General features: G+C 45.6%; 1 protein-coding gene across 4 annotated transcripts in view; it reads right to left on the bottom strand.

Moving 5' to 3' along the window:
- Positions 1–137: 137 nt before the first annotated feature.
- The window catches only part of ABCA1 (ATP binding cassette subfamily A member 1), a 100,004-nt gene continuing 74,712 nt past the window's right edge, over positions 138–25,429 (bottom strand). For 3 of the 4 annotated variants that reach the window (XM_063321427.1, XM_063321426.1, XM_063321428.1), the window contains 29 exons: positions 25,050–25,187; positions 24,287–24,507; positions 23,754–23,826; positions 23,011–23,213; positions 21,926–21,974; positions 20,895–21,008; positions 20,388–20,539; positions 19,814–19,938; positions 19,315–19,413; positions 17,909–18,098; positions 17,657–17,751; positions 17,206–17,238; positions 16,646–16,751; positions 15,859–15,933; positions 15,269–15,438; positions 14,167–14,344; positions 13,487–13,602; positions 13,254–13,398; positions 11,870–11,993; positions 11,114–11,243; positions 10,856–10,976; positions 10,610–10,672; positions 10,037–10,143; positions 9,458–9,599; positions 8,075–8,209; positions 4,454–4,557; positions 4,233–4,325; positions 3,818–4,061; positions 138–3,617 (listed from right to left, as the gene is read on the bottom strand). In XM_063321427.1, the coding sequence (XP_063177497.1) occupies positions 3,477–3,617; positions 3,818–4,061; positions 4,233–4,325; positions 4,454–4,557; positions 8,075–8,209; positions 9,458–9,599; positions 10,037–10,143; positions 10,610–10,672; positions 10,856–10,976; positions 11,114–11,243; positions 11,870–11,993; positions 13,254–13,398; positions 13,487–13,602; positions 14,167–14,344; positions 15,269–15,438; positions 15,859–15,933; positions 16,646–16,751; positions 17,206–17,238; positions 17,657–17,751; positions 17,909–18,098; positions 19,315–19,413; positions 19,814–19,938; positions 20,388–20,539; positions 20,895–21,008; positions 21,926–21,974; positions 23,011–23,213; positions 23,754–23,826; positions 24,287–24,507; positions 25,050–25,187 (3,686 nt within the window). In that variant the 3' untranslated portion in view covers positions 138–3,476. The remainder of the gene's footprint in view (positions 3,618–3,817; positions 4,062–4,232; positions 4,326–4,453; positions 4,558–8,074; positions 8,210–9,457; positions 9,600–10,036; positions 10,144–10,609; positions 10,673–10,855; positions 10,977–11,113; positions 11,244–11,869; positions 11,994–13,253; positions 13,399–13,486; positions 13,603–14,166; positions 14,345–15,268; positions 15,439–15,858; positions 15,934–16,645; positions 16,752–17,205; positions 17,239–17,656; positions 17,752–17,908; positions 18,099–19,314; positions 19,414–19,813; positions 19,939–20,387; positions 20,540–20,894; positions 21,009–21,925; positions 21,975–23,010; positions 23,214–23,753; positions 23,827–24,286; positions 24,508–25,049; positions 25,188–25,429) is intronic. The other variant, XM_063321429.1, reaches the window with a different exon arrangement.

Raw genomic sequence — 25,429 nt, 5'->3', positions numbered from 1 at the left:
AAAATAGTATGTGGCTCATGCCAATTTGTAGAGATACTGGAACTTGTATTAAAGTTCACAACAAAACACGACAAAACAGGAGCTGCTAACAGCACTCCTCCAAAGAACATACGCAAAAATGACACTTTGAAGACCAATGGTGCTATAACAGCTTTATTTTTTACTTAATGCAAGGCAATTAGAGTGCCTTTTAATACTTCACATAACAGTTATTAGCAAATACAAATATATATACTTTTTTTTTTTTGCTTTTAATGAAAATGTCCATTTAAGGATTTAACTTAGAAATTTCAGTTATGAAATCTCTCTAGATTTTTGCAAAGTTAACAGATATTCCAGTGCAAAAATAGATCCCATTACAGATAGCATAAAGTGCTTGGAATGAAGGACCAACTATAATTCAGGAGGGAAGGATAAGCACAAAGTGGTGGTTTAACCATGGGGAAAATACAACTCCTTACTAAAATACAGCTGTACTACAAAGAGGGATGCAACATATCGATAGTGATAAAGTTTAAAATAAGTTAACACCTCAGTGCAGTTTCATTATCAAGAGTGGTTCATATACTGTATGTGACCCTAGAGTGATTTTCTTCCCCAACACACGCTTAAGAGAGTAAATTAGTGGCTGTCTGAACTTATTCCATGACAAATTTTCACGTGAGGGTTGCATTATGCTGTCTGTTCAGTGCAAACAAGACAGATCAGCGCTATGAAATAGTTCAGTTTACATCCATGTTTACGGTAACATTTTGTCACAGATAGCAGACTCTGTATAAGCAGGACATTCACAGGGCAATAAGAATCAAGAGTCTCTTTTTGGTGGGCTAAGGAAAGAGTGTTACGATCAAACTGTTGTTTCCTGCTAAATTAATCATTTACATGAGCAGTTACAAAGAGCAAACCACAGCCCCTTCAGGACCAAATCTGCATCCTCCTACAACTCGTTCCAGTTCTGCACGCACTACTTTGGTGCAATGCAAAACTTAAGCCCTTCACTTCGGTGACTTAATGCTGATTTGTAATAGTGATTTTTAGCAGTGGTAAGCCTTCAATACATGCTATTTGTTTTCAATGATACCGCGACATACCTGCAGCCTGTTACAGAGAACTCATGGCTGTAGCTCAGCTGTTTAGTAGTTTTTTCTGCACCTGGAAGTCTGGTGTATTGATCACCCTGTAACTCATCCCCATAGGGTGATGATGCCATAAAGGTAATGACAAAGCATGTTTTAAGTGAGGTATACCAATCCCCATTACACTCCTTTCTCAATCCCCTTAGCAATGTATTATACAGATAAAAAAAAAAAAGTATGAAAAAGGCACTTCAGCAGAGCACGTAGTAAGCTCTTACTTCATCCCAAGGCAGGACATAGCAGGATCTGGGAACTTGTGCTAAATACTTAACTGTTTGTGTATTAAAAATGCTGAATTGGTCAGTGTTACCAAGCATACCTGGAAATATGTAATCAGCCTTCCTCAGGCTCATGCCAGCCTTTTCACTGTTTGTTGAGCTGCTATGGGCATTCACAGAAGAAAATAGTCCGTGATTGATTCATGGCTGAGTAGCATCGAGAACTAGTGCAGAACCTGAATGGGTATTTAAGGTGGAGGCATGACATACAGGAATAGCCCAGGAACTGCACTTGGTTTCAAACCACATTACTGAACCTATTTCTGAATGTAAAAGCAAGACAGAGGGGCCTGTAAGTGTATTAATGGAAGCATCCTCTCCTAATGACTGTTGTACAATGTGAACAAGAATTGGTTGTTCTTACCATATATCATCCATCCCCTCTAGTATTATTCTGGCTTTGTAAAACTTTGTTGCACTTGTAAAAATTATTGACTGATGTAGCGCTACTATTTTGAACCATCTTGTTCTTGAAGGGGATTTTTACTGAAGCATTTCCACAGCACTGGAACAGGGTGCCCACAGAGGTTGTAGACTCTCCGTCTCCGGAGACATTCAAAACCCGCCTGGAAGCGTTTCTGTGCAACCCGCTCTAGGTGAACCTGCTTTGGCAGGGGGGTTGGACTGCATGATCTCCAGAGGTCCCTCCCTTCCAACCCCCACCATTCTGTGATTCTGTCACATGTGTAATAAAGGTGTATTCTCCAGTTAGGGATCACCTAATGACTGAAACTACACTGCACAACAGAAGCAGAAACTTACACATTAATCTAACGCTATATCAGTTTCCAAACGGGAAAAATTTAGGTGAACAACTTGCAGTAATTGCAGATAGCAGCTGATTACTAGAGTCTGGAACTTGGTCAGATCATGAATGTAGCTATTGCTGAATGGATAGAACGAGAGCATAGCATTGCAGGCATAACGTAAAGAAATACTGTGGCTACAAAGATCAACTGAAAGCACTTTCAATCCCTAATTATGCTACCTACCTATTTAAAGTCATAAATAATACTGTTAAAAAAAAAAAAATCTACATCTCATTTCTAGTTTTATCTGGCAAAGCCAGAAACGGCAACATGCTTGTGCTAAGCAATAACTTCAGATGATGGGTACCTTTCTGGTGCAAAGCAGGGGTTAAAGAGCAGATATTACATATCTGAGTGTCATCTCATGATTTAGAATTTGCTCTTGGCATTAGCAGCTTGTACAACTACTGAGTTTGCTGCTGTGGTCTAAACCCTAGGTCTGCTTCTCACCCACTTCCTCCTACTAGGTGTTCATGCAGCTGCTGCAGTACCTCAAAGGAGCAGGAGAGTACTTAGCTACACAAAAACCTAGTCGAGTAGGTTATTGGTTGTGATGCTGGTGGGACAATCCTGTGCATTTGCAGGGTTCACAGTTCTGCATATCACCACTTACTGATGGAGATGCATGGATATGATGGCCTGTCTCTTGCCATCCCATCTGCAAGTACTGCTTTGTGGCCCCAGATTTGTCACCAACAGACCTGCACCAGTCTAGGAAACGCAGCTGGTCAGGTAAGTTTTCACAACCTAAGGCTACAACACTGGTGGTGACGCTTCTTGCCACTGACTGTCTTGGTGCATTCATTGCCAGCAATGGATGTAGCACCAGGAAATTCCCACTCCTGACACGATTGTTTTAAAAGACTAAAACGTTCATGTCTAAAATATCTATAAATAACCACTGGCCATGATTCCTCGATGAACTATTTTTGCAACCCTAGTAAAAACATACTGTACAGGACAAAATACAGTATGGTTGAAAGCCCACAGCATCTGATGGGTGCTTTACCACAGCTTCAGAGTTATACTGTAATGAGCTAAGTTCAAGTCTTTCACTTGAGAACAGTACAAGACGACTCCACGAGGCACTGCCCCTGTAAAGGAATTTTGTTTTCATTGCATTGAATTGCATTGCATTGAATGGTTATCAGTAGAGTGTCCAGTTTCTCTTCCTCTAGCTTCTTCTTTGGGAGTATCCTATCCCAGGAAAAGGAAGTTCGCATTCTGCTCATCATTTCTTTGCTGAAATTGGCTCACACACAACTTTCTTTTACCTTCTCATCTTGCAGGAAGGAATTAAGGATTGCAATGTCTACCACAGTCTGGTTTTTGTGCAATGACAGGTCCTTAGTGTGGTCGTCGTCGCTTTGGTCCTTAGCAAAATTTACAAATACCTACAAGAAAAAAAAAGGTCATGTCACACATCTCCCCGGATTTTCATTAATTCAGGGCATTTTATACACTGGACTTCCTGAACTAGTCCTGCAGTTCAGTTCTCTTTGCTGAAATGACCTTAAAAGATAGGTCCAGTAAATTGGTGTATTTATTGCTAACTCTGCACAAAGATGCTTTTGACAGGCTACTAAAAGCTTACTTGGTCAAGTGTGGTCTGAGAAACGGAGTAGTCTTCTATGTGGAGTCTCTTTTTGTTCTGGGAGAGAATACTGAATATTCTGGCCAGGGAGGATGGTGAAGAGGGAAGCTGGTACTGCAGCATATTCCGATGCTTTTCCTTCAGGACACTTCCAGGGAAGGCATGCCCAAAGAACTCCTCAACAGGCTTCAGGTCTGGGTTTGCCCCTGCAATTCTCACCACTATGGTGTAACCATCTCCAAACCTGTAAACAAGACGGCCAGCACAGTAGTTATGTGCCTCTGAAAGTGAAGTGCAACTTAAAATCCAGCAGCATTTCCCATAGCCAGAATAGTAATGTGAATGCTGCATGAGGAACGAAGTCTGACGAAAAATGCAGACAGCTCTGTGGTGTAAGTGAAAAGAAAATATCTACCTGTTCTTTAGATGCTGGACGCTGCCCAGACACCTGAATCGCCCATTGACCATTATCGCCATTCGAGTACACAAGGCTTCACATTCTTCCATGCTGTAAGGCAGAAGTAAGTCCATCAGCACCGCAAGCAGCAGCGAAGGGCAGAGCATACAAGCAGAGTTTAGCATCCAGCGCTGGTAGACATAAAAGCCAGAGCATGATACAACTGGGCTGCTACTTGCCTGTGAGATGTGAGCACCACTGATCTCCCCTCTTTGATTACACTCAGAGCACAGTTCCACAAGAAACGACGTGCTTTGGGATCCATCCCTGTTGTTGGCTCATCCTGCAGAATATAAACAAAACCAGATTACACTATTACATTCTACTGACAAATACCTCATCTCTGAAATGACCTGTCCAACCTGGTTATGCATACTGGAAATGTTGAAAATAAGCAAGTTTGATCCATTTTTTAAAATAAGAAAATAATTTATGCTCCAAATATTGAATTAGCAAACATCTTTTTCAGAACTGAGAAGTACTGCTTATTCTGCAATTATAAGATGTTGAAATATCCAGTTCTAAAATAAGTTAAAGTCAATTTGCTTGTTTAAATAGAGCACTAGACGGCTTTCTCCTGCACTATGAACTTTAGTAGTCCTAAGGTTTGTCCTCGATTTTAATCTAACGAATCCTGAAGTATTTATTTCTAACTTTCATTGCCATCACGGAAACGTGGTGGGAAGACACACACAAGTGGAGTGCTGTAATTGATGGCTACCAGCTTTTCAGAAGAGACAGGCAAGGGAAGAGAGGTGGTGGGGTGGCCCTCTATGTTAGGGGCGGTTTTGAATGTCTAGAACCCAATAGTGTGAATGACAGTGTTGAGTGTGTATGGATAAAAATCAAGGGGAAGGCCAACAACGCAGATATCGTGATGGGAGTTTGTTATAGACCCCCTAATCAGGATGTAGAAACCGATGAAGTATTCTATAAGCAGCTGGCAGAGGTCTCGCGATCATCTGCCCTTGTTCTTGTGGGGGATTTCAACTTCCCGGATGTCCGCTGGGAATACTACACAGCAGAGAGGGAACAGTCCCGGAGGCTCCTGGAGCGTGTGGAAGACAACTTCCTAACACAGCTGGTGAAGGAACCTACTAGGGGAAGTGCCCTACTGGACCTACTGTTTGTTAACAGAGAAGGTCTTGTGGGGGATGTAAAGGTTGGAGGTCGTCTTGGGCAGAGTGACCATGAAATGATAGAGTTTTCAATTCTTGGTGAAGGGAGGCGGGGAGCCAGCAAAACTGCCACCTTGGATTTCCGAAGGGCAGACTTTAGCCTGTTTAGGAGCATGGTTGAGAGTGTCCCTTGGGAGGCAGTTTTGAAGAGCAAAGGTGCCCAGGAAAGCTGGTCATACTTCAAGCAGGTGCTCTTAGAAGCACAGGAGAAGGCCATCCCCATGTCCCGAAAGACGAGCCGACGGGGAAGAAGGCCAGCCTGGCTAAATAGAGAGCTTTGGCTGGACCTCAGGAAAAAAAGGAAGGCTTACATTCTCTGGAAAAGGGGCTTAGCAACTTATGAGGATTATCAAGATATAACAAAGCTATGCAGGGGAAAGATTAGAAGGGCCAAAGCTCAATCAGAACTCAGCTTGGCCACTGCAGTTAAAGACAACAAGAAGAGATTTTTCCAGTATATCAACAGAAAAAGGAAAACTAGGGAAAATATAGGTCCACTGATGAATGAGATGGCTGCCCTAGTGGTGGAAGACACAGAGAAGGCAGAGTTACTGAATGCCTTCTTTTCTTCGGTCTTCACTGATAAAGCCGTCCCTCACACATCCCATACCCTGGCGGCAAGGGGGAAGATCTGGAGAGAGGAAGATTTTCCCTTAGTTGAGGAGGACTGGGTCAGAGACCACTTGGCCAAGCTGGACATTCATAAATCCATGGGCCCTGACGGGATGCACCCACGAGTGCTGAGAGAGCTGGCAGATGTTATCGCTAGACCACTCTCCATTGTCTTTGCAAGGTCATGGGGAACAGGAGAGGTGCCTGAGGACTGGAGGAGGGCTGACATCACTCCAATCTTCAAAAAAGGCAAGAAGGAGGACCCAGGGAACTACAGGCCGGTTAGCCTCACCTCTGTCCCTGGGAAGGTAATGGAGCGACTCATTCTGGATGTCGTCTCCAAACACGTTGAGGAACAGGAAGTTATTGGAAGTGGTCAGCATGGATTTACCAAGGGCAAATCATGCCTGACCAATCTGATAGCTTTCTATGATGTTATAACGGGTTGGCTGGATGAGGGGAGAGCCGTAGATGTCATCTACCTTGACCTTAGCAAGGCTTTTGACACTGTCTCCCATAACATCCTCATTAGGAAGCTGAGGAAGTATGGGCTAGACGAGGTGACAGTGAGGTGGATCAAGAGCTGGCTGAGTGACAGAACTCAGAGGGTTGTGATCAGCGGCACAGAGTCCAGTTGGAGGCCTGTAACCAGTGGTGTCCCTCAGGGGTCAATACTTGGACCAATTTTGTTCAATATATTCATTAATGACCTAGATGAGGGGACAGAGTGTATCCTCAGCAAGTTTGCTGATGATACCAAGCTGGGAGGGGTGGCCGACACTCCAGAGGGCTGTGCTGCCATCCAGCGTGACCTGGACAGGCTGGAGAGCTGGGCAGAGAAGAACCTAATGAGGTTCAACAAAAGCAAGTGTAGGGTCCTGCACCTGGGAAGGAAGAATGCCAAACACCAGTATATGTTAGGGGCGGACATGCTGGGAAGCAGCTCTGAGGAGAAGGACCTGGGGGTCCTGGTAGACAGCAAATTATCCATGAGCCAGCAGTGTGCCCTTGTCGCCAAGAAGGCCAATGGCATCCTGGGCTGCATAGGGAAGACTGTGGCCAGTAGGTCGAGGGAGGTCATTCTCCCCCTCTACTCTGCACTGGTGAGGCCACAACTGGAGTACTGTGTCCAGTTTTGGGCTCCCCAGTTCAAGAGGGACAGGGAATTACTGGAGCGAGTCCAGCGTAGGGCAACCAAGATGATTATGGGACTGGAGCACCTCCCTTATGAGGAAAGGCTGAGAGAGCTGGGACTCTTTAGCCTGGAAAAGAGAAGGTTGAGGGGGGACCTGATTAATGTTTACAAGTATCTAAAGGGTGGGTTTAAGGAGGACGGAGCCAGGCTCTTTTCAATGGTTCCCAGCGACAGGACAAGGGGCAATGGGCACAAGCTAGAACATAGGAAGTTCCGTTCAAATACACGGAAAAACTTCTTTACGGTGAGGGTGACAGAGCACTGGAACAGGCTGCCCAGGGAGGTTGTGGAGTCCCCTTCTCTGGAGATTTTCAAGACCCGCCTGGATGCAGCCCTGAGGGATGTGCTTTAGGCAATCCTGCTCTAGCAGGGGAGCTGGACTAGATGATCTCTAGACGTCCCTTCCAACTCTGAAGATTCTGTGATTCCGTGATTCATTGAATTATTAAAAAACAAAGGACTGATTCTCCTGCATAGTAAGATTCACTTGTGTCCAGCAGGAAGGCTGTTATTTTTTTGTACGTACAGTATCTTTGCAGCAATACTACAGGTGAAGATGCTACACAGCTGGCAGTTTGGCATCATGTTTGAGACCTCTGCTTCCCCTGTGATTTTTCAGATTTAGAAGCCGAGACACACATTATAGCTTGCACCTACATTTAAACAGTGAATCTTTATTTCCGTGTGCTGTTTGCTCATGTTTAAGTGATTGATGTATTTGACCATTAGTTGGCTGGGAAACATCTAGTGTTCATTTGAACCTGACTCTTCTGTTTTCCAAGGAAAACATTAATAAAGAAAGGTTGCAGACTTACCAGGAACACCACAGGTGGCCCTCCAATGAGGGCAATGGCTGTAGAGAGCTTGCGCCTGTTTCCTCCACTGTAATTCCCAGCATATTTTTCTCCGTATTTCACAAGGCCCAGTTTCCGAATTGCCCACTCACCAACCTACAAAAGACAGCACAAAACCACCTTGAATCAAGCACACCAACAACTACACAACAAGATTTTCCTTATGACTGTTGTCTTTAAAAACATTTTTCAGAAGGGCCACTCATGGTAGGATCTCATGTGGCATGGATATGGGTTTTTAAACACCCTGTTCACCTCTAGATGAGGATATATGCAATGGTGCCCCTGGAAGGCCAGAAAAACCAAATGGCTGCAGCCAGCGAGCATCAGCCGAGCCATGTTAACCACCGGTGTGGTGCTCTTAGCAGCACTGGCTTTAGCTAGCTTTCCAGTTGCTGTGGGCTTGCAGCAGGCACACGGTCACTACTGACACACAGCAATCCCCCTGTTGTGCATCTTAGCCCTTCAGGCAGACGGGAAGGACCTGGTTTATAACTCAGGAGTACTACTACTGAAGACAATAGGAGGCAATGTTGCCCTGGAGGCTAAAAAGTGTTAGGGGGAAGAGATTCAGCTACTACTCGGATCATACCCAGAACTGGGTCCCTTTTTATATGGGGTTGGTGGGAACATCACACAGAGGAACTCAACGGTCACCTTCAAAGGAGCTTGCCGTTTTCACCCATCATCACTACTCCCATAGAGGGATTCGAGCTACCTGGTTACAGCCTGGACACTAGATCTGGCCCTATCCAAAGCACTGGGAACAGATGTCATCTTCCTACCTACAGGACACACAGTGAAAACTGCTGTTAACTCAAGGAAACAGCACTGAGAAGGGTGCTGTATGGTACCGGCAGCTGTCATTAATTGCTTAGAGACTCTTAATGTAACCCCATTTCTGAATGCTGAAATAGCAGCACTTTAATGATGCAGTGTGATCAATTGGAAAGATGTAACAGCCAGCATGAGGCTTCCGTTAAGCTGTGGAGTGCTTGCGCCCTGGGACTTTGAAGAATTAACTCTTGACAGCAGGTGAGGTTCTGCAAAACCTGCAGCTCCACAACCCTTAAACTCTTAGATGAAAGAAGTCACTCAGTGGAGAAGTGCATCCACTGTGAGAACGCAGGACCCAAAGTATCTGCCCTTCGATTTGGTAGCCTTTTCTAAGCAGCACTGAAAAACCACAGCAACTTTAGTTTGACTTGGAAGGAAAGGGGGGCAAGATTTCACCGTACAGTAATTTCAGCAGCTTCATGTCATGGCATTGCATGTGTTGCAGGGAGGGTGTATGCAAGCAGGAACGGCTGGTCACTGGGGTGAGCTCTATGGTGTTTCATTTACCTTGCAGACTTCTTTCTCTGGAACACCTCTCAGAAGCGCGAAGAACTCCAAGTGCTCTCGCCCTGTCAGCAGTTCATTAACAGCATCGAACTGTGGGCAGTAGCCCATGTTCTGATGGACTTCTTGGATGTTGGACAAAATACTGTGAAAGAAAAAAAACCCCTTTGTTAGGATTTCAGAAGTACACACTGCTATTATTTTAGGTGTTAAAAAGGAGGAAAGTGAAACAGTGGTTTTGGAATCACTCAACTAACAAAACCAACAGGATCCTAGAAGTCCGTCTTGGCTAAATTCTTTTTTCTCTCTCACCATCCCCCCAGCTCTTTTGTTAAACATGACATTTAAACACATGAGGGCAGTTATTCAGAAGTGACTACCAGACTAAATTTTCCTAAGCCACGTAAGTGCTTTACCAGACTCAGCAAAGGGCTGAAACAGGTGCCAGGAGTTCAAAAAAGGGAAAAGTGGGGCAGCGTTTAGACTTGATGGAAGTGGAACAAAGACTGCGAAAGCTGGAGGAAAAAGCAGCAAAAGAACCTGTTCTGACACAAAGCAGAGGAAAGATGCATGGTCTTTCACCTGTTTCCTTTGAGGAAAGCTTCTCCTCCTGTCACATCTGTATCACCAGTTAGCATCTTAAAAGTGGATGACTTGCCAGCACCATTTACCCCCAGGAGTCCAAAGCACTGGGGATACAAAAGAGCAGATGAGCACAGTGTATTTGAGAACGGGATTCGGCTGCATCATTTTCAGCACTGACAAGACAAGAAGGAGCAAACTTGACTCTCAGGACAGCTGGAGGGACTCTTCAATGCAGTTTCAGGAAAAAAATTCTGGACTTTCATTTTAAGTATAAACCTTTAGGCCATGAAAATGAATGAACTGTGGTGTCAACCTGGTGCACTGCCACCACAGCGTACCTGTGCCAAACCCTGGAAGGTACCAGAGTTTGGCCTCTGGTCCCAGACACAGAGTTCAGTATCTTTTTCAAAGGCAGAGAGACACAGAATCAGAAACTGCTTCAACTTCCAGGCAATTTCCCTTGAGGTAACTTGAACATCATATGTTTCTGATCTTACCTTATCCTTTGCTGTCTATTGCTCTTAAATACTGCAGTAATAGCAAAGCAATGAATTTGACAAATAAGCTTACCTCTCCAGGGGGGATTCCAACACAGATCCTATCAACTGCTGGCTTTCGCTTCATTCTGTAAATCTGAAAACAGAAGAAAAAGAATGAGAAGGACAAGGTCAAGAAGAACTGTAATTGGAGCCATACATATTCAACACTACAAACACAGTCTGGTCTTGACCCCACTAAATTCCTCTGAATGAGGCTTCTGGTGAACTGCATGGTCTTGTGCCAACAAATCTTAGGAATGCAGAACTTTTCTCTCACCTTGGTTAGCTCCTTGATTTCCAAGATGTCACTCTGTCCTCCTCCACTAATTATCCTCTGTCTCTCTCTGGTTACATCCTCATCTTCATCATTCACAGGAGGCAGCTTGGCATAGACAGGCCTGGAGAGAGCAACACGAGCAACAAAGCCTTAGCAGAAGATGCCAGGACCTCCACAGTTAATATTCTCCCCACTTCACAGGGGACACCAATGAAAACTTGACCTGCCTGCAGTACTGAAATAGAGCAGATAACCTACCTGGGTTTGATGAAGAATCTGTACTGGATGAGCACTGTGATGAGGAAAAAGACAACGCCCTCTACTGCCATGGCGAAGAGGTTCCTTCCCACCAGGTCCCATGACAGAGGAGACACAAAACGGTTTTCTCCTGACAAAACGAGATGAAGAGCAAGGTCATCTTTTCAGAGAAATGAGAGTGGGCTAGCATTTCTTCCTGCAGAGCTCACAAAGTGGGCACCAGGGCAACTGGAGAGCAGCCAGTGGGAGGAGGGAAGCGATAGACCACACAAGGGGCTAGCTGTGGCTGTGTGCACATTTCTTACTGTAGCAAAGTTGGGACCCGGGCCCAGAGAATTCAGTTTGCCAAAGAAGAGCTGGTCTACCTTCCCAAAAGGTTAGTGAAGCACAGAAAGAGTGACTCATGCCTGGCATTTGCATCCCAGAAAAAAAAATTCCAGCTTTCCAGGATGTCAGCCACTCCTTACACTTGGCCTAATGATCCTCTCCATACAGTTGGCTTTATGCATTTTTATTTAATAACTCTAATTTAACTCAAAACTCTGGGAATCTATCTGCCAGGCTCTCTTCAATCCTTGTAACAACCTAAAGAGGACAGCTGTGGAGACCCGCCGTTTTTGATCAGATATGTGCTGCAAATTGTGAATTTTCAGTTCCTGAAAAGTCGGAGGAGTGAAGGATGCTCATTTGGAGCAGACTCAAGCTTTCCCTGTTCAGTTCAAGCCACTGTCCCTGTGACAACAAAATTTCACTTACCAAACCTTTCCAGAGCATCAGCCATAGCCTGGTTTTTCACCATGTCAATGAGTCCCCGACCCAGGCAGAAGTGGGGGAAGATGAGGAAGACAGACTTCAGGATGTCATTGATGTTGTTCAGCTTCTGTTAATAAAAAATCAAGTGCCAGTGAGCCATCTAAGCAGAAAGCAGCCACCACCTGCCAAGTGTAACCCATGTTGTGATTCACCCCCTCCCTCCCCCAACACTGCAACCCCACAGAAATTCAAGGATTAGAAATGCTCTCCCAAGAGCCAGTGCGAGGGCTCCTCTGGACAGTCAGTATCGTTGCATTGCTCAAGATGCTATTAATACAAGCAAACTGTACCAAAGGAGAGATTCGTCCAAACACTCAGTCTAAAATGCAGTGTCTGTAAATGATTACATGCAGAAAGCCTAGAGGCTGAGAAGACAGGAAAGTTGTGCTTGCACAAACTGGTTATCTCAGTGGCTGTGGACATCCCCTTCCTATCCCATATTAGAGGCTCTAACCCTTTTCTTTTCTTGCCTTTCAGTTGGCTTAGCCCATGGACTGGACTGACAACAGCCTGAGGAAAGACCCCTGTTCTGCCAGGCACTTATCTTCAAGCACATGCATTGTTTTTCCTGAGCTAAAACAGGCCTTGTAATAAAAGGGACCATCATCAAGGACTGCCTCCTTATGCCCACAGGCAGTGGTACAATCAACAGGTACCTCTCACAGGGTCTACTCAACTTCCTCCCACAAGGAACGCTTCACACCAGTGTGGGTCACACAGGGCCCTCTAAGACATCTTGTATTGCATATAGGCATGAGAGGAACTTGCACCTTCCCCAGTAGGTATCTGGCTTTGGAAAACTGAAGCGAGGTGTCTAAGTTCCTAATACAGTTAGAGAGGTATCTACCACAGGAGGCAAAACTGAGAGCAACTAAATGCCTGAAAGCTTGAAATGGCCTGTAGTAGATAGAAATTGCCCCTTATGAAGAACATGCAGGAAATTTCATTTGGTCATATGAAGTATTTTTTTTTTGCCCTAAGGGTGATTGAGAAGTGGAAGAGGTTGCCTAGAGAGACTGTGGAGTCTCTATTCCTGCAAATGTTCAAAACCTAATGGCCCTCAGCAACCTGCTCTAGCTGACCCTACTCAGAGGTTGGACCAGACAATCTCAGGAGGTCCCCTCCCACCTTAACTATTCTGTGAACATTGCTGAGGTGGGTTTTAACGCATTTCCATCAGAATCTGTGTTTGAACTGCTGCAGTAGCTAATGGGTACAGGCCGGGGGCTAGCCTTTCTGGAGAATTAGCTGCTAAAGGCAACGGAGCACCAACATGGAACTAGATCATATCAGCGCAAGACAGTGAGGAGCTTCTGGGGAAACATACGTTGTTGGTGAAGAGCTCCAGGACAAAGGTGGCCACGCTACCATTGATGCCAATGAAGAGGTTCACGCTGGTCAGCACAACATATGCTGTGCTGGGGATTTTGAACACAAAGGAGGCTGGATACATGAGAGGGGTGATGGACCACCTGGCAAGAGAAAAGGCAGCAACATCAGGTAAGCACCTTCCAAGTCTAAGACCCTTCCCAGTCATCCTTCTGATGAGAAATTCCTTACCCATAGAGAAACAGAAGGAGAGCCAGCACAGGCAAGTTGGAGGAGGATACATAGGACTTCTGCTGGAAGCAGATGAAGATGATGATGACTAGTGTGGCTGGAACAATGTAGTTGCACTGGAATGTGAAAAATATGGCTTTAGATTTGTTTCCAGATGACAAAGAAATGAAAGGTGTTTTTCTGCTCTGAACAAATGCTCTTCAACATTCTTCAGCGCTCCCAAAGCTGTTTCCAATGGGAGACTCTTATGAGTGTCACATGTATGAACTACAATGTAGTACACATTATAATTTACGTTTCTTGGTCCCTCTAGAAGTAGTCAATGGACTCTCACAGTTTCTGGACACCACAGGTTGAAAAAACATGCTTTGAGCAGAGCAGAACAAGGGACTACAAAAGCAAAAATTTGGGGGTAGCTATTTTAAAGTGACATAATAGATGCTGATGACTGAGGTTACGGCTGCCCTCCCATCCTCTGTTCAGTGTTCATTGTTCCACTGAGGTGAACCACTGCCCCAAGAGAGTAAATACAAAAGTCCTAAGCACAGTTGTTATTCACTGAACTACAAACACATTACAACTGGGGCCCACCGGCCGCAACTGCACTTTGCATTTCAGTGCAACAGACATACTACAAACACAGAATGCAGGACAGTTAAGCACAATCACAAAGCCCTTACCATATCCCAGACAAAGTTGGCCAGCCAGTAGACCACAGGTTTCACACCACTGATGAACTGCAAGTGTTTAGCCTTGCTGACACGTTCCTGGATAAGGAAGACCACAAAGCTGGCAGGAACAAAGGACATGGCAAAGATCACACAGATGGAGACTAGGACATCCACGGAGGTGGTCATCCTGGACAAAAAAAAAGAAGAAAGTGAACTGTTTGCATGCTGGTGCTGGCTCCTTTGAGATAAAAATGAGGAAGCTCACGCAGGGCAGTGCAGAAACCATTTCTCTTTCTGTCCCTGTTTTGCAGGGCAAAGGAAGACCGCATCAGGCTGTCTTAACTGCACAGTTTTTCTCCAGTCATAACAAAGGGAACACACACAGCCTGCTGGCATCTTGAGGACAACACCACAACCTGCAAATTGGTTGGAAACTTCAGCCTAATAGACTGCTTTCTGCCTTCCTTATCACCACCACTTTGTTTCCAACTTAGTGCATTTCTTGGGGTTGTTGGGAGTCTGTCTTTTTTTGTGTGTGTGTTGTTTAAAAGTTCAGAGGTATCTGACTGTCATCTGCCACCGCTCTAAGGTTTGAAGGATATATCTGCTGACAGCTTGAGCCCTGACTCTGACTGTGGTAGTAGTGGACTAGTCAATATCTCAGTGCACTAAGCCCCGTGTAGTACTGTGTGCCCCCCCATGTTGAGACAGTGGGCAAAACTGAACAGCATCTATCAATGCTTCCTCATCAAACCGTGGCACCTTGGGACAAAAGAAGGACCATATTCATGGTGAGCCGTGTTTCTGGATATTACTGAGAGGAGTTTCCCACGTGGCAGAAGGTCTCAAGATTACACTGGTTCTTAGAAACTGAAGCTTCCAGGGACTGAGACACACAAAAAACTCGCACAGCAGTGCTGTTCAACAGCAAGTGCTCAACAGCACATGTCGCCACCTGCCCACACCACAGAAAATAAGGCCAGCACATTAAGACCTAAACGTCACAGGCCACTGAGTGTCCACCAGTGAGGCTAAAAGCTCCCATGTTGCCTGTTTCCAGTAGTCAGCAGCTGATGAGTTCAAACTCATCTGTATTCACGCCAGGACTTACAAAGCCACTTCAGAGAGCTGTTGCTTGGTGAGGTTGAGTGGGTGATTGAAGGCAGTGATCCCATAAGCACTAGGGTTTTTGCCCTGCTGCAGGTTAGCCCGAAGGATGGCATTATTGATCACATTCAGGAAGGAGGCGATGGCATGCCAGCCCTTGTTGTTGAACCACACCTGCAAGAGACAACATCAGCATCAGAAAGGCACCAGGTACGTCAGTTACCCAACATGCTCCTGAGCGCTGCAGAACATCCATTCCTTGAGGGCACATAATTTCTTTCCACATCCTTCCAGCTAGTTTGCTCAGGGACAGAACATACAGTTTGATCAATAACCACAAGAGGCTGCTGAAGATAGAACTGATCCAGCACTGAACACCTTCTGGGCCTTAGGCCTAGACTCCAAGGGAGAAACAGATTTTAGGGAAATCCACAGAAGAATACAAGCTGCATTTATTTCCTCCACTAGCAAATACAGAGAGCTCTGGTCTGCACAGTTGTCCGAAGGCAAACTGCTGCAACTTTGCTAACTAAAAATAACTCCAGGTTACCAGAGCTTCAAATAGTAGGCACAGGTGAAGACCAGTTAATTTACCTTCACATTGTTCTTTGTATCCAGGCCTTTCATGAAACTTGACAAGCTGTTCAGAAACCGATCTCCAGAACTCCCCTGCAAACAGCAAAGAGACAGTTACTTCACCTCTGAGAGTACCTTTATTCATGTCCTGGAGTCTAGGGCGGTGGGGTGTCACACTGTGTTTTTCACATCTCTGACAGTTTTCTTTCCATTCTGCAGCCTGTATCTGCCAAGCCAGAGGTGGTAAGAAGGCTGAAAAACCGCAGTTTTCCTCTCCCCTTTCCTTTCTGCAGTCCCATCGGTAAGAGAGGTCTGCCTTAGGCCTGTTTTTTTTTCCCCAGCAATAAGTATGAACCAATGTTCAGAGATGTTGCAGCCCACAGGCAGTCTGAGAAGAAAGCAGTGGCCAAAATTCTCTTCTAACCCAAGGCAGACTCAGCATAGAAGGGCTCAATTGAGGTTTTGAAGGAGACGGCAACCACTTTTTAAATCCTTGCCTTGAGACCTCCACCCTGTCCTGCCACAGAACACTGAGAGGTGCCTGTAATCCCCACTGGCTTGCAACCGGTGCTGGGCAGGGCCCACGGCCGCAATGTGGGCTGTGTACGCCTCAGCTGAGCGTGTCCCCAAGTCTTCTACTGCTCCCAGACAACAGCCTGGGAAACCCCAGCTCAGAGGAAATGGGGAGAAGCCACTGGACACAGCTAACATACACATGAGCCACATTTTATGGCTTCCAAGTCATTTAACAAGTAACAGAGCTCTGACATTAGTGCATCCTGGGTTTATGGGGGAAGCTGCTCACCTGTGCTAGCTCCAGGATCTTCTTCACCTGTTTAATGGCATCAGTGACTTCATGGCTTGGAGGAAGCATGAGAGAACTGCTGGCTCCCAAGGAAAAGCCACCATACCTGAAAGTTCAGACAGAAAGTGATGCTAAGACCTGACTACTCACTAACCTCCAGAAAATGCCACTCCTCCTCCCTCCCCAGATGTCTCCTCTTCCTGCTCTATATCCAAGGCAAGCGTGTTCACTCTTACACAAAGGGATGACTTTGATCTTCCAACACTGCTGCTTAGTCATGATGTCTCTCACTCCTTGTTCCTGGGATTAAATACCCATCTTATGACTACTCAGTATGCTCTTCCTGCAAATCTTTACAAGCCAATATTGCTCTCCACGTAAGGCAGGCATGCTTTCCAGTGATGTGGGTTTTCCCAGTTTATTCTTAAACATGCTCCCTCAACATTTGGCAGTTAAGAATCATAGAAAACAAACTGCAAAGCAGGGTGGATCCGTCCTGCTTAATACAGTGCTTAAGGGTTAGCTGACACGTACAAGCCAGAGAAAAGGCAGTAACTCACCTGAACTCATTCACCCAGATCTTATTCTTTAAGCTGTAGAGACAGAAAAGAAAGCCAATGTATAACACATTGTATTATGTACAGGAGGAGAGACAGACCTACTAGCGCTGCAGAGACACCACCAGGGAAAAGAGTGCACTACCCTCTCACATCTGGCGTATGTCCCACCACTCCTTTTGGTGCCCACACCCACCTAGGATTGGTGCCCAGACTTTCCCTGTACTCTGCCTACACGGCTCAGGACACTCCTCTCTCAGAGCTGCCACAGCACCACTAATAAAGCAGAAACACCACTTCAGCTGTGGACCAGGACATCAGGAGCTGAGTGGCTCTGGCCCACTGCTGAAGAGCTTGGGTGGTGAAGGCCTGTTCACTTCATCTGTGCAGCATTCCCCACAAAACAAGCAGCATTTGGTGGGGAGGGAAGGGAGAAGGCATGTTCAATAGCTACCTTTTCCCAATGATCTGTGCATATGTCTTCACCAGATAGTCCGATATGTTGCGGCCTGTCAGATTCTGGAGGATGTCAGCAGTGTCTTGCTCGCGCTGGCATCACCGAGGAAAACACAGATAAACACCCATCAGAAAACACAGATGCCGAGTTGAACAAACTGTGTGCAGTGCTGCATGTAAGAATCACAGCCAGCCACTCTGCTCTCCAGCAGCATCCCTCACTGCAGTACCACAGAGCTCCCTCTCCTACCTGTGGGGGTGGCAGCCCGCCTGCACCAGGGGGGCACACAGGCAGCATCTTCTTGATCTTCTCATTGCTGCACTCGCAAGACGGGGAAGGGTTCTCCATGCTCCAGTTGCCTTTCAAGAAGATGTCCAGGACTGAGTCTGGGACTGAAGCGGTGGTCCACTCCATCTGCCCCACGGTGCAAGGAGTGTCTCTGTGTCAGGAAAGAGGCAAGGCAAACGCAGTTTTTAGAACAACTACGATGGTCTTTGCTTACAAGCCATCTAAATACCAGACACCACAGTCCCCAGAAGAGGCAGGCTGTTCTTCAATGCAGCCTGACCTCACTGAATTGAACAGCTCAGAGCAACAGACCAGGCTCTGCAGCTTCTAATCTAAAGATTCGCAGATCCCAGCGACACAGAGACTGAGGTTGGCCAACACCAACTAGTGTCGGACACCCCACTCTTCTCATTTGCTCTGCAGCACGTGAGTGCTTTATTCCAGTCAGTCCCAGCACACATAGAGTCCAGAGTTCAAGGAGCGTCTGGATGATGCTCTTAATCATATGGTTTAGTTTTAAGTAGTCCTGCAAGGACCAGGGAGTTGGACTCAATCCTTATGGGTGTCTTCCAAGTCAAGATATTCTGTGATTCTAAGATCATGGCAGACAGTCATTCCTTGGATGACTTGGATTTCTGCCCTTGCAACACCAGAATGCTGCCCTTCCCCAAGGCAGCATCAGTGGGCAGCCTCCTCCCTGTGCCCCATGGGTGGAGTAACCCAGTTCCTGTGTCTGTTTTGCAGAATACAGCTTACTTTCCACCACTGGCCAGCATATAAGGCCCCTTGTCTAGGTCCCCTCGTCTCCCTCCACATCATCCTGTGAACGTGAGCTGCAGTTCTTCTGGGCTAGACACACTATCCTGGACTATATATACCCCTTCTGCACTCATGGCCTGGACTTCAGCGATTTGCTCAAGGCCATGCATCAAGTTAGCAGCAGAGCTAGGAAACACCACCAATGCTGTCTGGCTCTCCACTCTTTCTGCTGTTGTTTGTGGGCATACTAACCTAGGTTTCTAGTGCAGTTAGAAACAGAGGACTGTAGAATGGCCATAGCTACAGTCAACAACATACAGCAACATGACTAGGTCCTTTTCCATGTTCAGGACCAAACTGTAATTTGATTGAGAGACTACTGTCTCTTTTCTGTCTTGGTCAGTAAGGACTTGCTCACTCCATCACCATGCTGAGGGCTGGTAACTTTCTAAAAGGTCCTGAGCAGAAAAACTGAATGTAATTGCAACTCTTTTGACTTAAATCCTGCTCTGGCCATGAATAACTATCATTCCCTAAAGCCAGGGAATATACTGGGTAACCAGAAGCCAGCGTTGAGCTTCCTATTCCCAGTCCAGAGTTCTACTTACGGGATGGAGTGTCCCTGCATGCAGCGTGTCCCAAAACCAGGCTTATTGAGAAGGGCGTCCAAAAGCCTCTGAGTGCCTGCATCTTCTGGAGCATCGTTGCTATGGGTAAAGCAGAGAAACACTATCAGGTCAGTGGGGTAACATGCACACAGCAAAAGCAGCAGCAGAGCAAGGCTAAGAGCACACTGAAAGAGCTCAGGAAAAGGACATGGGTAGAGATTTCCCTTTGCCTGGTCTAGAAGCACATACACTCCAGGTCTTTGTACATAATATTACTAGAGTCATAGCACCATTCAGAAATGGATATGGCCTTGCCAGTAGTTGCAGTTGGCATTCAAAGGTCAAAAAAAGAAACTACCAGGACTACATTAATATGTGCTTCTGAGCTAAGCACAGAAAACAAATTTAAACAACCTGGTAAAGAACTCAGTAACTCAAGTTTGCAGAGAAGAACAGAACTGTAGGATTCAGCACCATTTCTAGGCCACAAGAAACATACCTAATAAAAGTGTACTGCTCATCATACATCCAGGGCTGTAATTCCAGGCTGGGATACTTCCCAAAGGGAGGAACGATCAGGCTGAACATGAGAGCAATACACACGAAGACAGCTGGCAGTACAATCTGAAATGGCAAGGAAAGAGCAAACCCTTTTTAAAGCAAGTGTTCCCAGAGGCAAGAAGAGCTACACGTGAGTCACTTAATGTATCAAAACTTTGAGAAAGTTTCCCAGGAAAGTCTATGCTATTTAGAACAACGCATTGCTAGACACCAATGCAAAACCTGTCCTGGCATTCAACCAGGGCACTCACTTGGGATGCCTGCAAATTCTGCCCTCAAGGCCACATTTGGATTTGAACCTCAATTCATCCTTGCTGTGCAAGAATACTCTAACCACTTGGTTATCCTGTAACTCCTTTCACTTGCACAGGCCCCGCTTTTGCTCAGATGTGAAGACCAGTTTTCATTATCTGTATTCCTTTGAGGTTTTCTGCCCACCTTTACCTCTGAATACAATGCATGGCTCAGAGCTGCCCCTGCTGAAGGACTCTGCACATGTTGGGTGCTCTCACCTGAGCAAAGAAGCCCTTCCGGCTTCTCTTGGCAATAAGCAGCCTCTTCCACAACAGAGCCATGAACTGCTGCTGGGCGAGTTTCCAGCCCTTCATCTGGTAGGAGCCTTTCCCATCCGTGCCGCTGAGGAGGTCTGTCTCTCTGGATTCTGCTAGCAAGAAGAAATGACCCTCATTCAAAAGCTCACAGAGATGCTCTCTGGGCACTTCCGTGCTGGAGACACAGGGTGATAGCTGGAGCAGCTACTCTCACTCATCAAAAAAATAAAAGAGAGTGGTGAGCAGAGATAGCAACAGAAATTCACATAAATGCATTTCCACCCTTATCTCTGAGCCTTGATGGAAGCATTGAGTAGGCTCCAGATACTGCACCACCTACTACTCCTAAAGGCAAATAAACCACCACTCCCTTTGGCAGTGTCAGCCTTATGATTTGTAGTGTTTATAATATAAAAAGTATAAAAAGAGTGTCCACAAGAAGAAAACAGGCCTGAGCCACAGCAATACCTGGATCTATGTCCGAATCATTAGGATCAAATGCATCATCTTCTGTAAATGGACGAAGGCAGCTCTGTCTGTCTCCAAACACACGCCTGTTCCTTCTGGCTGGCAATGTCCCATCTAAAAATAATGCAGTCATGATTAGCTGAACTGCTTCAGTTAATCTCCAATTAGCCCCAGAAAAACCAAAGCAATATCATTTTCATTTTACATGCATTCTGTGTGCAAACTGAGGAGCTGATTTGGAGTGACTGCCATGCAGGTAAAAGTAAAACCAAGACTGCCACTCTGCAAGGGTCACATGTTTTATGCACCACTTTTTGTGTGCTTAGAAGCTTCTTCCAGTGCGCTAGACACCTTTTTCATTTAGCCACAGAAAAACAGCAGGCTGCTCTCACTGTAAGAAAATTCTTACTTAATATGCACATGACTTCAAGTGCAGTTTGCTAGCACGAGTTTATCAGGAAACGGTGGCATGAGCATTTAGTGCAGTGAGGTGCTCTCAGAAAGAGAAAGCCATTTGATCCCTACTACAGGCTGACCCCATCATGAGCTTTTCCTATTCCTCGGAGTAGACAACTGTGTCAGTCAAGTAATTCACAATATACTCAAACAGTAGAAACCCTCCGCTATTACAAAATAAACACACTGCCACTGAATCAATATAAGTTAATAGTATATAAAGCACACATTAAGTATACCAAGAACAGCTATTTTAGATCTTTAAAAATATTAGCACAGCTGAGTTCCAGTTCAGTCTGAAATAGGGCCAGTCACAGCTTGGCATGTGTCACTGTATAGCTCTGCCATACACAAATGCCACTCACCTGCCAAAGGCTGGTGAGACCAAGAACACTCCTCACCTGAGATACCCACTAGCCCCTTTATTTTCCCTAGGAACTATGCCCTGCACCGAGATTTTACTCCTGAAAACATCTAGGTTTGGTCAGCCTCGTGCTTAAGCAGCACAAATACCATACAAAACGGTACCTCCCCAGGAAGTGCCCTTCAACTCCACGGGAGACAACTACACCCACCTGAGGTTTCTGCATCCACACCACTATCATCAGCCACTTTCAGGAAGATCTGAAAAGCAACGGTAAGTGTCAGTGAAAATTCGAAGAGGAGCAATACTGTGGGGACTGCGTCACGAGATGCCAAAAGAAAGCACAAGGCTGACAGATGCATCATGACAACAGCAGACATAGGGTTTATCCCCTGTGTGATGGGAACATGGATTTTGTGGCTTCTCTCCAGCTTCCAGAAACGAGCCTGTAACCATACACCAGCAGTTCCCCCGTTCCAATATCAGTTTTCAGTGCATCTCAAACACAAGCTCTTTCCCATGTCTCACATAAAGACTACTTACTAAATTTGGGGAATCTCATCTTCCTCCTACTCAACAGTACTCACACTCCTGTTCATGCTTTAATAGGCACCTTTGTGGAGCTGAACACTCACAAACCAGAAAAAACATTTTCAAATTGCAGATAGTAGCTAAGACCTTCACAGCTGTGGGAGGACCCACAGGGCAACCTCAATAAGTGACACCACCAGTTCAGGTTCTCTTGTCATCATTTAAAAAAAAAAAAAAAGAAAAAAAAAGGACATTTCACATAAGCAGGGGATAAAAATGCCTGACACTTCTGTGATAAAAGGCAGGCAGGCTTGTCAGCTGGAACACAGCCACAAGGAACAAACCCTAAAAGCATCCCTGACAAGGGCATACATCTAAGTGGATTTTGTAAAATATGGTCTCCAGTACTGAAATTTATGTTTTCAGTTAAGTGCAGCAGAAAGCATCCCTAAAAATACCTCAAAGGTATTTACACAGTCATTAGAAGCCAAATTAGGGGTCAACCTTCACGTGACATCTCAGCAAAGTACAACTGAGTACAAAGGATCTGCCTGGGCTTGCTTGTACTACATTTCAGTTTTTAATGCACGCTTCTATGAGCACACACTTGAACAGGGCAGAAGACAATCCATTTTGGAGAGGAACACAAAGCTGCCTGTTCCACAATAAATGTGTACAGGAAGAGACAAGACTCCATCTCGTTCTTATTTCTGCCATGATTAATTTTGCCTAGTTTAAGTCAAAGACAATCTTCAGCTCACTCACCTCCTCCAGGGTGGTTTCAGAGATGCCATAGCTGGAAATGCCAAGATCAGAGAGACGGTCATCAATTTCATGGAACAGCTCCACGAAAGCTCCCTCTTTAGCAGCCTTGTATGGCAAGACATAGGTTAATTCATGGCCGATATCCTCCACCAGCCTGGCCTCAGGAACATGTTTTGTAATGAGATTTGAAATTGCAGAGACATCTAGAAAAACCAGAAGCAAAAGATGGTGTTCATCTTCTTACTGCTTATTATGTGGAAAGAAGAGCTCAGTCTGAAAAACCTTGCCATAAGGAAAGGAGGGGAAATGGATCACCTCCGGAAAGCAGCTCATTTCCATGGAAAGTCTGGTTTCTTTTTACATTTAACACAAGTTTGGACGAAAACCTGGACCCAAGCCTGGCTATTCTTTTTATTTGCAGAACTGGGGAGTGCTTTTACGTGCTACTGGCAGCTCTTCAAGCCATTGATGTACAGTTCACCAGCAAATACTACACATTGCTAACAGGCCTAGCATCTATATAATCTTTGGTTATTACATCTCAGGACAGCTTGAACTCAAAATGGCTCACTAAAGAAAAATGTTCCAATATTTACAGATTTAAAAATACCATCTCTGTGAATTTAATAGCTGTCCCAAGACTGTAGCTACATAGGGGCACAAGGTTAAGGCACTTGTCCAAGGTCAAAGATAGCACAAGGTCAACACTCAGACTGAATCTTACATTCTTTTCTGAGCCTCACCTATTGTCAGTGTGTCACTTTCATGGTCACTGCCAAGGCCAGCGTCAGAGCTGCTCTGGGAGACACTGTCATCCTGGTAACAAAAGAGAAGACAACCATTGTTTCCTGCCGTTTAATCAAGAAGGGGCCCACAAGATGCTACACTCTGGGTAACCCCAATCAGATGCTGCAACATGCTGGATACTCCACAGAGGAGTCAGGACGTAATAGTGACATACCACTGCAAAGGGAAGAAATACAAGTAAGGGGTCACAGTTATAGGTGTGTTACAGAAGTGTTCACTTCATCTGTATCTCTCCAATCAGCTTTGTATCATTGGCATTGGAAGAAACTATAATTGAGATGCATGTCCCATGCAACAGTTTAACCAGACGTGATCTGGCATAGTATCTATAAAAGCAAGTAACACTTATTTTAAAGAAAAGGGATTTCTCTTTGAGACTTTCTGCCATGTAAAATCTTAGCTGTTGCTTCCCATAAGCCTAAAATTTCTTGAAGGAAGAATGAATATCAGCAGAAAGGGTCAGCTGTACCTTTTTCAGATAGGACACTGTGCTGCTGCTGTTTCGGCAGGAGCTCAGAGAGGAATCCACATCCTTCTTGACCAGGGTCAAATAATAGCCTGTTCCAAGCTGGTTCTTCAGGAAGAGAGAAGAGCCAACACAGCAGAGCTTGCCATGAGAAATGATGGCAATCCGGTCCCCCAGAATGTCTGCCTCATCCATGTGGTGTGTGGAGAGAATGATAGTGCGGCCTGGAAGAAAGCAAGGGAAGACACTCCTGGTAAGTCAACCATGGTCGCGTTCCCAAGCTAACGCTGCATTCATCTGGATCTTGCCATGAAGTTAGATGGGAGGTTGATGCCACAACCTCAGGCTCCTTTGAACGAGGCTAGCAGTATCGAAGAGGTTCACAATTGCCGTCATGGGTTTATTCTCCCCACTCTCTGCAGGCCCTCGTCATGCTCAAAGGCAGGCTAATTTCACATCAGCGAGGCTGGCTGCACAGAGCAGAGCAGGACACTGCTGCAACCAAGGGTGAATTTCTGACTTTAACTGCCATCACAATGCAGTGAGGAGCTTTGTTCATGAGCTCTGACATGAATAGGATAAGAAAGGAGGACAGATGAGAGATCAGAACATCCTTGTCCAGCACGCTCTTTATTCCTTCCTCAGTGCAGGCAACAATAGATTTGCAGAGACACGTTGCTATTTTGAGAACAGTCATGAATCACGATTGATTTTTCTTTTGCTTTCCATGACACATTCGTTAGGAGTACAGAAAAAGACCACATACCTTGCCGATACTTGAGAAGCAATTCCCATATCCCTCTGCGAGAATAGGGATCCACCCCAGCTGTAGGCTCATCCAGAATGACAACCTTGGAGCCACCAACAAAGGCTAAGGCAACTGAAAGCTTCCTCTGCATGCCACCTGACAGGCACACGAAGAAAGAGGTGTTCAGGCTGATGCAGAGATGAGGGGAACAGCACTAGCAGCAGAACAGTGAATAATGAGCTCTCCAAGAGAAAGCAGAATTGCATACTGAGATCTAAGATCAAGCACTGCTACTGTTTCAGGCGTTTACGGTCCCATCACTTTCAGGACAGGGGATAATTCATCTGGATGGTCTTCTCTCGGTGGAGTCCAACTCTCCTCCTACTGCAGGAAACCAC

This window comes from Chroicocephalus ridibundus, chromosome Z (assembly GCF_963924245.1).
Source record: "Chroicocephalus ridibundus chromosome Z, bChrRid1.1, whole genome shotgun sequence".
Lineage (NCBI taxonomy): Eukaryota > Metazoa > Chordata > Aves > Charadriiformes > Laridae > Chroicocephalus > Chroicocephalus ridibundus.
Note: the sequence above shows the minus strand (reverse complement) of the source record. Positions and strands in the feature narration are given on the sequence as shown.